This window comes from Musa acuminata, chromosome BXJ3-9, assembly GCF_036884655.1.
Source record: "Musa acuminata AAA Group cultivar baxijiao chromosome BXJ3-9, Cavendish_Baxijiao_AAA, whole genome shotgun sequence".
In the NCBI taxonomy this organism is placed as follows: domain Eukaryota; kingdom Viridiplantae; phylum Streptophyta; class Magnoliopsida; order Zingiberales; family Musaceae; genus Musa; species Musa acuminata.
This window is the reverse complement of record NC_088357.1, coordinates 12446655-12461781: the sequence shown is the minus strand read 5'-3', so window position 1 is coordinate 12461781 and position 15127 is coordinate 12446655. Positions and strand designations below refer to the sequence as shown.

At 34.9% G+C, this 15127-nt stretch overlaps 2 protein-coding genes across 3 annotated transcripts; one reads left to right on the top strand and one right to left on the bottom strand.

Annotated features, from left to right (window-relative positions):
• Positions 1 to 221: 221 nt before the first annotated feature.
• On the bottom strand, positions 222 to 4867 carry LOC135649534 (protein ETHYLENE-INSENSITIVE 3-like 1a). Of its 2 annotated transcripts, none has more exons than XM_065168005.1 (2): positions 4644 to 4867; positions 222 to 2498 (listed from the first exon to the last, which is right to left on the bottom strand). In XM_065168005.1, the coding sequence occupies exon 2, from the start codon at positions 2436 to 2438 to the stop codon at positions 576 to 578; it is 1863 nt and encodes a 620-aa protein (XP_065024077.1). In that variant the 5' UTR covers positions 2439 to 2498; positions 4644 to 4867; the 3' UTR covers positions 222 to 575. The 2 variants fall into 2 exon arrangements, with proteins under 2 accessions (XP_065024077.1, XP_065024076.1); XM_065168004.1 differs by having other exon boundaries at positions 4638 to 4866.
• Positions 4868 to 12326: 7459 nt separating this feature from the next.
• LOC135650067 (chaperone protein dnaJ 20, chloroplastic-like) lies at positions 12327 to 12731 on the top strand. The gene has a single exon (XM_065169171.1). The coding sequence runs from the start codon at positions 12327 to 12329 to the stop codon at positions 12729 to 12731; it is 405 nt and encodes a 134-aa protein (XP_065025243.1).
• Positions 12732 to 15127: the final 2396 nt, after the last annotated feature.

Sequence of the window (15127 nt, the reverse complement as noted above, 5' to 3'; positions counted from 1 at the left end):
CGAGCCCGGTTCAATTTTACGCTTCAAACAAATTTCGTGTCATCCAATTTCAAACAAATTTTGTGTCATCCAATTAACCCACATTGATCCAAAAAACTGATCCAAACCCGATCAACACGACATGACCTAAGGGAATAGATTCGGTAAGTATAAATAAATCAAAATCGCCCTAAACTCTACACGACAAAGATAGCAAGAAAATGAGCATTTTCAAGAAAGCATAACTTAACCGGGCACTGATTTACCTAAAAAATAGATTCGAAACATTACATGTTCATAAACATTCCAAAGTAGGATGGCATAGAGCTTTCAGTTGCCAATCCCCTCAAAATCAATGCAAACAACCTGTTCTTCCATGAGAGTTCATGGCAAGCACATCCCATGGCACCAGATAGAGATGATTAAGATTTGTCCAGTGATCTAAGGAAGCAAATAAGAAAGAGAAAGAAGAAAAAGTGCTACTAAATGCAACCAAATAGCAAGGTTTCTACACACCCTCTGCTCACGAGAGAACCACATGACTCCAACTCTGTTTCTGTTCATGTGGATTGCTTTGCTTCGTCTTGCCTTCCTTCTCAGTAAAACCAGTTGGCTGCTTCGGCCTTCTGCAATCTGTGCAAGGTATCAGAGTAGTCCATGGAAGGCATACTAAAAGCAGATCCATAGCACAGGTCACCACTCATTTCATCAGATGGGTTACCAAATTGCTGCTGAAATGGCATTACGTTCTCGCGAACAGGGAATTGCTGCTGTTGCTGCACCAAGTTGCCGACTTCTTCAAGCATACCACCGATTGCTTTAGTCCCTTGCGGAAAGAAGTTGTCTTCCACTCGAGTTCTAGGTTGCAGAGGAGTTCGGCCTTCCGACATCCCTATGCCTCTCGAGTTGAAGCTCTTGTTAGCGTTGAGATTCTTGTCGTACAAACTCATCAACTCGTCGATCGATCTCTGCCCATCGGAAGGAATGCCCAAATCAGATGTGTTAGCAGGGATGGGGCCTGATTCAAGGGTTGCCGGATTTGGTTGGGTATCGTATGGCACAGAGAAACTCAGAAGCTTGTTCTCCTTCACCGGGAAGCTGTTGAAAGCCACCCCTGTTCCTTGATACAAACAAACGTATCGGTGACTGTTTCTTGCATTCCTATCCAGAAACCCATGCCGGGGATCATGATGTGGGCACTGCACATTATCACAGGTATAGATGCATTGGTTCAGCACTGATTCTGGCTCAGCAACATTTCTTTTCCGAGTAAATTCCATGTTCATCTCTTCCTTCACAGTCTTCTCTTTCCTTGCAGTGCCACTCAGATCGAAAGGATTCCCTTCAGCGTGAAGCTTGTGGTTCACTACATCCTCACACTTGCCTTCATCAACACCTTCTGCGTCGTACTCACTGCAGCTGCTAACGAAGGAGATGGATCCCGAAATGCAGCTACCAGAGGATGGCGGAAAGTAAGCTTCAGGGTGCAGCTTCATGTACATGTCCTCCTCCTGTTTGATGACAGCGAGCCATGTCGCGCTCTCTTTGGCGGTCATCTTGTCTTGCAGGCACTTGGACTGCCGGACGAGCCTACGGATCTTGTTGATGTCAGGCGACATATGCTTGATTACACAAGTCAAGACGCTAACCTTCCAAGCCTTCTTCAGATCATGAGGCTTCTTGTAGGGTGGCGGTCGTTGGTCGTTCGGAATTCCCAGCTGCGGCCACCACTCCTCTTTCCCGGTAGGCCACCATGGGGGTGCAACTCCCTTTTCCAGAGGGAACCTTCGCTGAGGTGGGTCACAGTGCTGCATCAGAGCTGACAGGAGAGAACCCAGTGTTGTATCCTGAAGCTCCTGCAATGAATGAAGGCTTGCAGTTCCAGAGCTCATTTCACTGTTGGATCCAACAATGGCATTGTCAACCTGATACTTTGCGATAGCCACAGGTCCATTCCGATCAAACCTGACCTTTTCTTTCCACCACCCTCTGAGGTTGTCGGAGGCACCACTTACAGGCTTGCCCTTCTCTGGAATTATACCGTAAACGAAGCCCTGAGCATTGCATACTTCCATCATTTTAAGCATGTACTTGAGGATTCCATCCTGCGCGCGAGACATCTTCTTTCGGAGGGCTTGATCATGGCACTGACGCTGCTTTGCCGAGTCACCTTGCTCCTTGTTCTTGCTCTTGCTCTGCTGCTGCTGCTGTTCCTTCAAGTGCTTCAGCCGCATCCTGTCTCGCCATAGACGACGTTCAAGCTCTTCGATGTCAACATCTTCGTCGTCGCTCTCTTCATCACAAACCTCAGCAAAGTTGTCCTGTGGTGGATCGATAAGATGTCCTTGTCCATTGCATTCACCGACCAAAGGCTGATGAAGGGATCCATAGCTGATATTTTGCACATAATTAGGCTCTCCAGGATAAACCATGCCTTCCATTAATAGCCCACCCATCATTGTTAGCAGCACAGACTATCAGATCTGTGAACTCACAGCTCAAACAGAAGCACTATTCTCCTGTAACCCAAAACAAACTGTTGGTATTAAATATCAGAAATGTTGCATCCAAAGCTGACAATCATGTTGTTTAAGAACACAAATATGTATATATATTATTATGATACAGAGATTACTAATTCTCTTAGAATTGAGTCCATAATCAACTTGTTTTCTCTCATATTATACATCCAACATCACTGTAAGCTGAATGACAAGAGAACAAAGAACATATAACAAAAGAGAGACATGCGGCATTAAATCCAACACAAGAAATACGAAAACGATCAATAACACTGGCATATGTTATCATAAAGAGCAAAACATTTCTTCTTCATATACATCTGTGATAAACAAGGAAGAAAGTATTACAAGCAAACTGATTAAGGAATCAAATTGTAAGATCCAAAAAACATGACAGAGAAATAATTGTTCAAAGTAGCTTGCCATAACAGTGTATAACACACACCAGTTATGCTGGCCACTCTCATATATATATATATATATATATATATATATATATATATATATATATATAGACATAGATTGAGAAAGGCTACTGTGTGTTTTGAGATAGAAGAATTAATTCTGGGAACCATGCTTTGCAGGAATACATGAAGCATCAAGAAAATTCATGGATCCTATATAATATTTACTTTCTCACTCATGAACACAACAAATTTCAATGAATTTATAGGCAACTAAAAATGTCCATAAGATCTTAGGCATGTCAATTCTAATGTTTTACAGAAGGCTCAATCAGAAAAGAAAATCCAACAACGACATGAACATCATTCCGTGAAATTAAAGAGCAACTGAAAACATACACACATAAGCAACAGTTGCAATCAAATAATCAACAAATGACCAAAGATCCAACGCAGATTGTACATAGTATCAAAACTGGCACCGAGTCAAGGAAATCAAATGTAAATCAAAGCCCTTTATATATTCTTGCTTTGTGACAAAAGGTTTCAAGATTATAATACAAAAAAGAAACCTTTTTCTTGATATTTAAATAATCACTCATCCACATTAATCAGGTTACTAAAGATCAGATGTCATCAAGCTGGAGAATGAAAAGGCTCATCAAAGATGCAGGAAAGTAAAAGTCAAAGAGTAGCAGAGAGAATATTTATGGTTCATCTTCATAACTACAATCACAATCAACCATGTCCTCCGTTCCATATTTTCATCCTCATGCCAACTCAACAAACCAAAATGCATTTAATGAGAAATTGATTCCACTTTTATACAGACAGAGATAAATAAAAGGGCGAAGCAAATGCAACACAAACATTTTCAGAGTATAAAAGAAAATTTAAGTTGATAAATCATCCCCTTATCAGTAGTGAAGCGAATTAATTCGGCACTCAAAGCATCCAAATTTAATTTTAGGGCAATTTCCACTTGAATTTGATTACGAAACATTAGGATACCAAATTTGACTGCAGATCTGATCGTTGACTTTGCAATCAATGACTGATCTCAGCGGAAGCCTCAAAATAGAACGGTGAGGAGATCGTCAGACAAGAACTCGGAATATTAAAACAAGAACAGGGGAGCAGACAGATTCCGACCATAAATTAAGTCCTCAACTACTTCACTTCATCTCCAAAACTGAAACTTTTGCTCCCAAAAATCAAATAGTTCCCCAAATCGAATTAAAACCATAGTCAATAGAAGAAACGCTTGACAATGGAATCACAAAGATAAATTTTTTTCCTCGAAGAACATCAAGATTAAGATACACAAAGAAAAAAACCTAAAAACAAAAAAATTCAGATGAAAAGTATCATCTATTTGAGTAGAAAATGCAAGGAAATATTGATCCTGTTACAGGAACCCAAAGAGGATGACGGAAGCAAGAAGAAAATATCGCGTAGAATTGAGTTGGTAATGACCAGTTCACGAGTTTTTCCTCAGCATGACAAGAAATTTTCTTTGACGCCGACATTAGAGCTACAAGACCGACGTTCAAAGATCCCCCCAGCCAAACCGCGAATCCAATAACAACCACGGAAAAGAACAAACAACTCTAGCAGAAACCGGAACGAAACACCAAAACCGAGGAAAGCAAAGGGGATCCGCAGGGATCCAACAGAAAACAGAGGCCCAAAAGGGGTCGGAGAAAGAGGCAGAAAACCATAAAGGAGGCACCTTTACATGAGAGAAGGAAGAAAAATTGCAGTTTTGATAGTTTGCTGTCCTCCGTCACGCGATCAAACCTGCCTTTCTCAGGAACTGACGTGCCATGGAGGTGACAAACATCGAGCGGAGTAACCGGTACAAAGCGGAGAGGAGGAGGTGTTACGGAGTAGTCAGAGGGAGAGAGAGAGGAGAGCGAGGGAGGCGGAATGGTGAGAAGGGGAGTCTGGTTTAATAGGGAAGAGGGGAGAGAGAGCATCGCAGGCAGCGGAGAAATCGCGTCTCAACGTCGGCGCTCCCGGGAAAGCAACGCATCTGCCAATTGACCGTTCTGCCCCTATCCTCATAGATAATTCCAAGCGGATGCCCCAATTTATTCATCTTAATTTTATATGATTAATATTATAAGATTGAAAATATATAGCTCTAAGATGGTCATAATATTATCAACTATGATTACCATCCTGATAATAGTTGTCATTTTTATGTACTTTGGACTTTTAGATTGCAACACTATGTAATACTATTTTTGTTCATTATCAGGGATCTAATATTATGTGAGTCAAAGAGTCAAAGGGCACGAAAATATAGATAATATGTGGAAATAAATAAAATATTTAGACTTCATGTATATCCACCACCCACCCATGCCTCGATTGTATCATCTTCCCAACACGAGAGCGAAAAGAAAAAAGGTCAACCATTGGAACATAGACTAATTGGTGAGTAGTCATTCTCGATATGAAGTTAAGATGGAGGAGGGAAATCGACATCAATTTGTCCTCACAAAAAGAAAAGATCTTACTTATATCTTTGATGTCTTTGACCATATTGCCACGTATGGTTTAGGGGGAGGGTCCCACTCTTTCCTCCAAGTACTGCTTCACACGTCCATCATATTAACTGTTGCATCAACTTTGTTAATGCAAATTTCGATTGAGAGTTTGATGCGTTGAAATAGACTTGGCCTAACCCACTCACTCTCCATGGAGGGAACACATGTCCAAATTATTTATCTTGTTATGATTTGAATGGTTTGATTAATGGGTTGAATCCAAATGTGATTTATTATTATTATTATTATTATTAAATATATAAAAATTAAGATATAATATTGATATGATAGTCACAAGGACTAATGTACCCACATGTTGATTAGTGAAAAATATTCATCATATCAAAACGACATCACATAAAATGCTCATAAATTCCATCGTTCTCTCATCCCAATAAGATAATTATTGTGGATTTAAATGAATCGAATAAACCAAGTGGGTCCCCGATCTTCCGATTTAGTTAGGTCGGGATGAGGCGTGGAGAAGGGTCAGGTCAACGTGGGTCCAATTTAGGCAGGTGGGCATTTGGTGCTAAAAGGCGAAAAGGACTTGCACCTCATCTCATCTCATCCCTCGCTTTACAGTGAGCACAGTGATGAGGATGATGGGATCGATTTCAAAGATATATGTATATATATTTTTTCCGAGTGTTAAAACATCAATCGCTTTGTTTTGATTGACACATTTAAATCGTATATAAATTAAAGAAGAAAGAACCTTAATTTCTTAGACCTTTTCTTCCATCTCTTCTTGTTGATGATGCATTCATATCATGATTAAACCCTTCATAAACGATCTTTCTGATTTTATTGGTTTTAGATCCTCTTCTATCCACTAGTAAACGCCACCCAACCAATAGAACCAAAGAATCACATAAAACGACTGCATACGATTAAGAGCGACAACTTTAGAACATGACAGATAGATAGATAGATAGATAGATAGATAGATGCACACGAAAGCTGCGGTATCCAAAACCCCGAGTAAAGAAAGAAAGGCTTATTACTGCCTTTCGCCATATGAATCGGTACTCATCTCTTTGACCAACACAGCATGAAATCCAAGTCCCTTGGGCCAATTCTGAACTGCACAACATGTGTCGAATTCCAACAGGTTGATTGCTGAATGAATACTTTTGTTGTTGCTGATTATTGTATGTGTGTAACATGAATTATTAAGTTTCCAGCTTCGACATGGGGAGATGTGTTCTTCTTGCTCGTTTCTCAAGGACCATGTCTGTAATTTGTGTGGCAGACTTTGCTCGCTAACCACTTGTTCTTTCCCTGAAACTAACAGCGGAAGACTCAAGTAGGAAGAGATGGTGGTTTTGGACATACTAACTTGATATTTTATGTGTTCTTCGATGTTAGGAACATCTGCATCTAACTTTAGGGATCTTAACACCCAATCCTAGTCCCGTAAAACCATTAAGATATAATCTGAAGAATCTAAGGAGAGATCCTAATCGATGTTGGAGACACAGCCCACATAGTTTTTTGTCTCAATATGTTGTTCTGACTCGTGCATTATATAATGCCCATGGCAAATGGTAGTTCATTGGATGCTACTGCAAAATCTTGTTTGTTTCGATGGTGACTTTTAATTTCGTATGGACTCATTTTGTCAGTCATCAAATATGTCGTAAAATATGAAAAAAGGAAAATGAGGAATCTTTTGTTGAGGATGCCCAACAAATCAAGTGCTTGAGATATGCCTGCCTTAAACCAACACAGGATTCAAAAAGAAAGATTAGTTTGATTGCTTTATGCCAATAAAATAATATCTTAACCTTCACAAGTCAACTCCTACCCAATCTGGTCTTCTAACATAATCCATAACCATTAGCTTGAGATGTGAATCGATAACATCATCTACTAGTGCAGATGGAAAAAGGTTTTGATGTATGTGCAGACATTATCCATACTACAGACTAATCTTTTGAACATTACTTTCAGAAAGTGTTTAGTACCCAACAACTGAAGTTTTTTTCTTTTTCTCCTTTTTCATTTCTGACTAGAAAGATAATATGATGCTAAAAATTGGAAGGTACCAATTAATCATGTCAAACATTGTTCTACCCTAAGAGACAGACATATGATAATAGATGAAAGACTGATAAGGTTTTTTTTACATCAGGCAGATTAAAGAAAACATTGTCCACCAAAAGACACAAGGCTAAAAATGCACATCAAAATGTGATGCATGAATGCTTCCATGTTCTATTTCCTTGGCTCAGTGCCCCAAAAAACCTCATTCTAAACAATAATGACTTGAACTAATTAGCATGTGTTGATGCTTGGAAGAGCAAAACTAGAGATGTTCAAGGAAAAAGAAACCACATGTGTTAGAGGTCATACAGAATAATATAAGATGGATGAGAGACTCCTTGGATTCTTGAAGATTTGGTGGTGTCCCTGCTCCCTTGGTTCATTGCATTGTCTTAAGCTTTGTGATGATTGTAAACACAGATCCAGGGCTCATGAGCATTGGAAACACAGCCAAATCTGATAGAGGATCTAGTCTTCCCGCCCACTGAAACTGCTCCCTTCCTCTCATGATGACTCTCTGAGAAATGTGTCTGCTGAACTTGTTTAAGATGGACCGAGTTGCAAAACATGTTTCCAGCAACTCCTTAATCCGCAAGTGCAATGGACTTGTCCACTTGTCAAGGAATGAATTATGATGTAGAAGCAACATTTCTCATCCCAATGCTGCATCAGTGGAAACAACATAGCCTTTCTGATCCATGTTATCACTCCAAAAGGCTACATTTTCTAAGTGTTAAAGAGGGAGAACATTATCATATCATACCTTCTTCTTAGCAAGTGAAGAGAAGCATCACACATGTATACCACAATGAAATTGATTATAACATGACTATAATAAGATCAGAGAGAAAGATTGTTTCTGACTTGAACCATCAACATCAGTTTCCAGAGAGTAATGTTGCCATTGCTTTAAGATTTGTCCTCTATCAAGGTTAACTTGACATTATTCACTAAGCTGGTCGTTAAAAGGATCATATTGGTGTCAAACAAGTATTTTGGAAACAGATTATATTCAGGTTATATTTGCTTTAATCATAGTACATGTTGAAGAAAAAGTTAATTTTCAGGTTTTATTGATATCAACATTCCTTTAGCTGAAAGCAATATGACGCAACATATTAAACAACATGTTGCATTGAAAACAGTCTTCTAATATTGGAGCTGCTTTTTTCATGCTTTGAGCTTAACATTAACACATTCAATGCAACTTTAATGGGTGTAATGTCATCACCCAACTGAGGTGTTCTTTGACCTTTGAACACATGATGCATAGATCAACCAAATAACTTAGCCTGGAATCCTACTTCCAGAAGAACAATTTTTCTCTGACAACTTGACCTTTCTATAGTTGTATATTTTTTTCAAATTCAATGATTGATTTCTTTGGTTAAAATCACTGTTTATAAGTTCTGATATAGTTTCATAGGTTTTCATACACCAGTGAAGCTCACATTGATAAGACATTACAAGATTGGTAATGGGCTGATCACAAACATCGGGCTGTTTCTAAGCCTAATTATTGCCCAAATTGAAGCCTTAATTTGGATCTTTTTACTTGATGTAAATGTTTTAACATTCAGATGAACATGAAGATCCAAAACCTTACTCTTCACCTCTAAATGCAAGTAGTTGGTATGTGTCTCCTATGGATTAATGAAAAATCATAAGCTGGAATCGATGGATATATTTTTATATTTAATTAAACACTTTGTCATCCTAGAATGACAATGAGTAACACATATAAAACTTTCATCTAAATTAAATTCAAATCTAATTAGCTATCTAGTGTAGAGCCCAAGTTCTCACACACATATTACACCTAGCATACGAATGCAAGCACTCACAAAACACATATGCTATCATTTAAAGATATATTTTATAATATCTATGCTTAGAAAACATAATATATGGCATATGGCATGCTCATATGATCGATTTTTAAAATTGAACTACATACTTTAAAAAATGTTATGCTCATAGTTCTTCTAAATGTTATTTGAAGTATTTATAAGCATTGAGACCTATTTTAAATATGTTTTAAAGTGAAGAAATATTATTCTCTAATGCAATAAGCCTTGCTAGTAAACTTGAATATAAGGTTAATTCATGACAATAAATATGCATATAATAATTCGAAGGGACATTAACATTGTAATTGACCAAAAGCAATTCTCAAAGCTTAAATGAGTTGATCATATTTAAAGTAAATAAGTTTAAGTTTTAAATATCATATATGTGAAAGATAATAAAGTAATAGATAATTAAATTGAGATAAAAATCAAAGAGAAGTACTATACTAAAAATATTAAGATATACTAAGAAGATTGAAGGATGAATTTAAGTTGAAACATGTCTTATTTGACAAACCAAATTAGGCTCAAATTAAGTAATTATAATACTAAAATTATTATAAAAAAATTGAGATAAGTCCTAATAAGATTCTCTAAATCTCATGGTAACCTCTTAATCACATCTATCCTATTTTGGACTCATCCTCTATACTTATATAATAACTCATGATCCTTTCTTTTCTTATTCAGCCATTCTCCCAATACTTCTCTTTGTCTTCGAGAAGATAGAGAAACCTTAGCTATAAGAAAGAAGAAAGTAAGAAAACCTAACTCTTCCCCTAGCTTATACCTCAGTTTTAATTTAGCATATTGTGAACTAAAATTTTTAGCTACTTTTGAGTAACCTAGGCTTTAAATTAATTTTTTATTTTTGAATATATTATGTATGAATTATTTATTATTCTAAGACTTCTAGTATTGCTTTATTCTAATATCGATGCATAGAGTTATAGGTTTTTCAATCTAAAATATTTAGAATCTCCTATTTTTAGTGAAGGAGTTATATTCTAGCTAAAATAACCCCCTTATTAGATTATATTCTTTTAATATATCTTAAAAGAATCTCTTAGGGTTATGTAGACTATGAAATTGAGTGAATATCATATTTGTATATAAAGATATGAACCTTAGAAGTTCAGATAATCTTAAACCAATTTTAGCAAAATAGAATATGTGATGACAGTTGAATTGAGAGGGTATTTTAGTCTTCGAATAATTTTATTTTAAATCAAAATTTGATGTATATCTAAGTTTATATATCTCCTAAGTTTTTATAATATAATATGATTTGGTCAACCACAATGATAAAGCAAGATTACCTCAAAATTATGTAGTTGGTTGATTAGCAACTAGTATGTCATGTAGGTTGAAGTATTGGTTAATTAATGATGAAATCTAGGTAAAGTTGAAAGTTAGACACAATCTAATTCAGAGAGGATTCTACTAAAATTTTGTAATAAATGATTGGTTATATTGGGAGTTATGAGTGATTTAAAATGAAATGATTTTAATTTGGACATATCATGACCTTGTGTTCCAATTTGATATATTTTTGGCTCCCTAAGACACCCAATGGCATAACAAAGTGAGTTCATAATGAAACGTTTAACATATTTGATTTTAAATTTGAATATATATATATATATATATATATATATATATATATATATATATAACTTGGTTTATGCTCACTTAACTAAGATTATCAAAATTTATACTTACTAAGTTATCACTCCTTATAGACTGTATTTTATAGATGAGGTGATGTGTGTCCATATTAACGTAGACATGGACAATGACATGTCAATTTTTTAATATATAAATTCTAGATATGATATGTATTTATATCTTTTTTTTGGTTAAGTTCTTATGACATGTACATGTGTCAAACACCACTAATATAGGAGAGGGAAATCATACTGTTTTGTTTGACAAGTGAAATGATTTAAATTGAGTCACATTTTCACTATATCATTATCGATAACATAAGTATATAGGTGATATTCTATTAGTCATATGAATGAAAGTTGTTATATCTTGATATCTAATCGTTTTCAAATATATTTTCGATATATATTATTATATTCGAATCTATCGTTGCTGTAGATTAGAGGATGTCATAATTCAATTGAAGTCAAATAAACCTACATGTAAAAAAAAAAAAAAAATCCATGAGATATATGCCTATAATATGTTGCAGCTCAATTAATTCTTTCAAGAATAATTTTTTTATTTCTTAAAAATATGATTATAATTTTTGAATGCACATGTAAGGCATATATGGGTAAGTTTAAAGGAGTCTCACATCCAATATTGTAACGGTTGAAATGGAGATTGAAAGTGCATATAGTTTCCAGATGAGTACAATCTATGTCAAATAAGTAGGCGCCGCCATTCGCGACGATAAAGATGGATTATTGACAAATTGGACGAAGACAGAGACTGAAGAGAGAGGTGAGAGGAAATTTAGCCTTATGTGAATAGCAGCAATACGTGGGGGTTTATTTTTACTTTCTTTTGCAAAATTTACGTGTTGACTTGAACATGTTAACATGATTTGATTCCCAAATATGTCTTCCTTGTTGTCCAAACAAAGTTATTTGTGATAGTATCTACCGCTCTTTTCTCCTCCCATCCTTTATTTAATCAAAAATATTTATACAATACTTATAATATAAATGTGTTGGGTTTTCTTATAATTGCTTAAGTTTATGAAATTTTTGGTTACCCAATCCAAAATATTTATCATTTCAATTAAATTATATTATTTGCTTACAATTATGTTTTGATACACAAAATTGCGATTATGTGGAGTGGTTTCTCTTTTCCTTATTATAATTATCTTCAGCAGGCCCTATATGAGGCTCAGTAGGTCCTCTCTCTCTCTCTCGCTCATACACAAACACACACACACAACGAGAGATGCTTCTTTTATCTTCTCCGGTAGCTAAGCCTGCGTTGGTTGCCATGCCGGTCAGGGGGCGACCTAGAGCGCCGGCGGCGACAGTGAGAGCGGCACCGGGGGCGGCCACCATGTACGAGCTGCTGTCGGTGGCAGAGACGGCGGGGCCGGAGGAGATCAAGGCGGCGTACAAGCGGCAGGCGCGGCGGTGGCACCCGGACGCGTGCCGCACAGCGGGGGACGAGGGCTACTTCGCGGAGCGCTTCATGCGGGCGCGGGAGGCGTACGAGGTGCTCACCGACCAGGGCCTCCGCCGCGAATACGACCGGGCGCTGCTTCGGAGCGACGGGGGCGAGTGGGAGAGGCAACTGGAGGGGCTGCAGTGGCGGCGGAGCACCACGGTGGGGCGGCGGGGGACGAGTTGGGGCAGTCGGATGAGGAGGGCCCACGGGTTAGAGATATTCGATTGACACGTCTCTTTAGTCATATTTGGAAAGCTAAAATATCTCTCGTGGGTAGCTAAAATATCTTTAGTTATGTTTGGAAAAAAAGTAATAAATGGATGGTGACGTGAGAAAGGATTTATCTAAATAAGATTAATTATTTAGATAAATCAGTGAGTCCAATATCTCTCTTTCAAAAGTTATTATAAAATATAAATAATAATAATAAAATTATTACTGATATATTTAGTGTGTGATCAATAAGATATCTTTTCAACTTATTATATAGTCAATAAGATATCTTTTCAACTCATTATATAAACAACTACGTTCTTTTAACTTAAACTTCAACTTATCATATTTTTTAATGTATTTATGGGTTTACATAAATATTTTATTTATTTATAAGAGATTTTAAGGATTACCTAAATGATGGGATAGTCAAAATATCTTTAGTCATATTCGGAGAGACAAGCGATATAAGATAATGGATGGATGGTGATGTGAGTAAGGATCTATCTAAATAAGATTAATTGTTTAGATAAATCAGTGAGTCTTGTACCTCTCTTTCAAAAGTTACTATAAAATATAAATAATAATAATAATAATTATTACCGATGTATTTAGTACATGGTCAATAAGATATCTTTTCAACTCATTATATTTTTAGTTAATAAGATATCTTTTAAACTCATTATATAAACAACTACGTTGTTTTAATTTAAACTTCAACTTATTATATTTTTTTATGTACTTATGGGTTTGTATGAATATTTTATTTATTTATAAGAGATTTTAAGGATTATCTAAATGGAGGGATAGTCAAAATATCTTTAGTCATATTCGGAGAGACAAGCGATATAAGATAATGGATGGATGGTGATGTGAGTAAGGATCTATCTAAATAAGATTAATTGTTTAGATAAATCAATGAGTCTGTACCTCTCTTTCAAAAGTTACTATAAAATATAAATAATAATAATAATAATTATTACCGATGTATTTAGTACGTGGTCATTAAGATATCTTTTCAACTCATTATATTTTTAGTTAATAAGATATCTTTTAAACTCATTATATAAATAACTACGTTGTTTTAATTTAAACTTCAACTTATTATATTTTTTTATGTACTTATGGGTTTGTATGAATATTTTATTTATTTATAAGAGATTTTAAGGATTATCTAAATGAAGGGATAGTCAAAATATCTTTAGTCATATTCGGAGAGACAAGCGATATAAGATAATGGATGGATGGTGATGTGAGTAAGGATCTATCTAAATAAGATTAATTGTTTAGATAAATCAGTGAGTCTGTACCTCTCTTTCAAAAGTTACTATAAAATATAAATAATAATAATAATAATTATTACCGATGTATTTAGTACGTGGTCATTAAGATATCTTTTCAACTCATTATATTTTTAGTTAATAAGATATCTTTTAAACTCATTATATAAATAACTACGTTGTTTTAATTTAAACTTCAACTTATTATATTTTTTTATGTACTTATGGGTTTGTATGAATATTTTATTTATTTATAAGAGATTTTAAGGATTATCTAAATGAAGGGATAGTCAAAATATCTTTAGTCATATTCGGAGAGACAAGCGATATAAGATAATGGATGGATGGTGATGTGAGTAAGGATCTATCTAAATAAGATTAATTGTTTAGATAAATCAGTGAGTCCTGTACCTCTCTTTCAAAAGTTACTATAAAATATAAATAATAATAATAAAAATTATAAGGATCTATCTAAATAAGATTAATTGTTTAGATAAATCAGTGAGTCCTGTACCTTTCTTTCAAAAGTTACTATAAAATATAAATAATAATAATAAAAATTATTACCGATGTATTTAGTACGTGATCAATAAGATATCTTTTCAACTCATTATATTTTTAGTTAATAAGATATCTTTTAAACTCATTATATAAACAACTACGTTGTTTTAATTTAAACTTCAACTTATTATATTTTTTTATGTATTTATGGGTTTGCATGAATATTTTATTTATTTATAAGAAATTTTAAGGATTACCTAAATTTTCATTTGGTGCGATAGTCAAAATATCTTTAGTCATATTCGAAAAGATAAGTGATATAAGATAATGGATGGATGATGATGAAGGATCTATCTAAATAAGATTAATTATTTAGATAAATCAGTGAGTCCTATACCTCTCTTTCAAAAGTTACTATAAAATATAAATAAATAAAAAAATTATTACTGATGTATTTAGTACGTGGTCAATAAGATATCTTTTCAAATTATTATATTTTTAGTCAATAAAATATCTTTTCAACTCATTATATAAACAACTAAGTTGTTTTAACTTAAACTTATTATATTTTTTTTATATATTTATGGGTTTACATAAATATTTTATTTATTTATAAGAGATTTTAAGGAT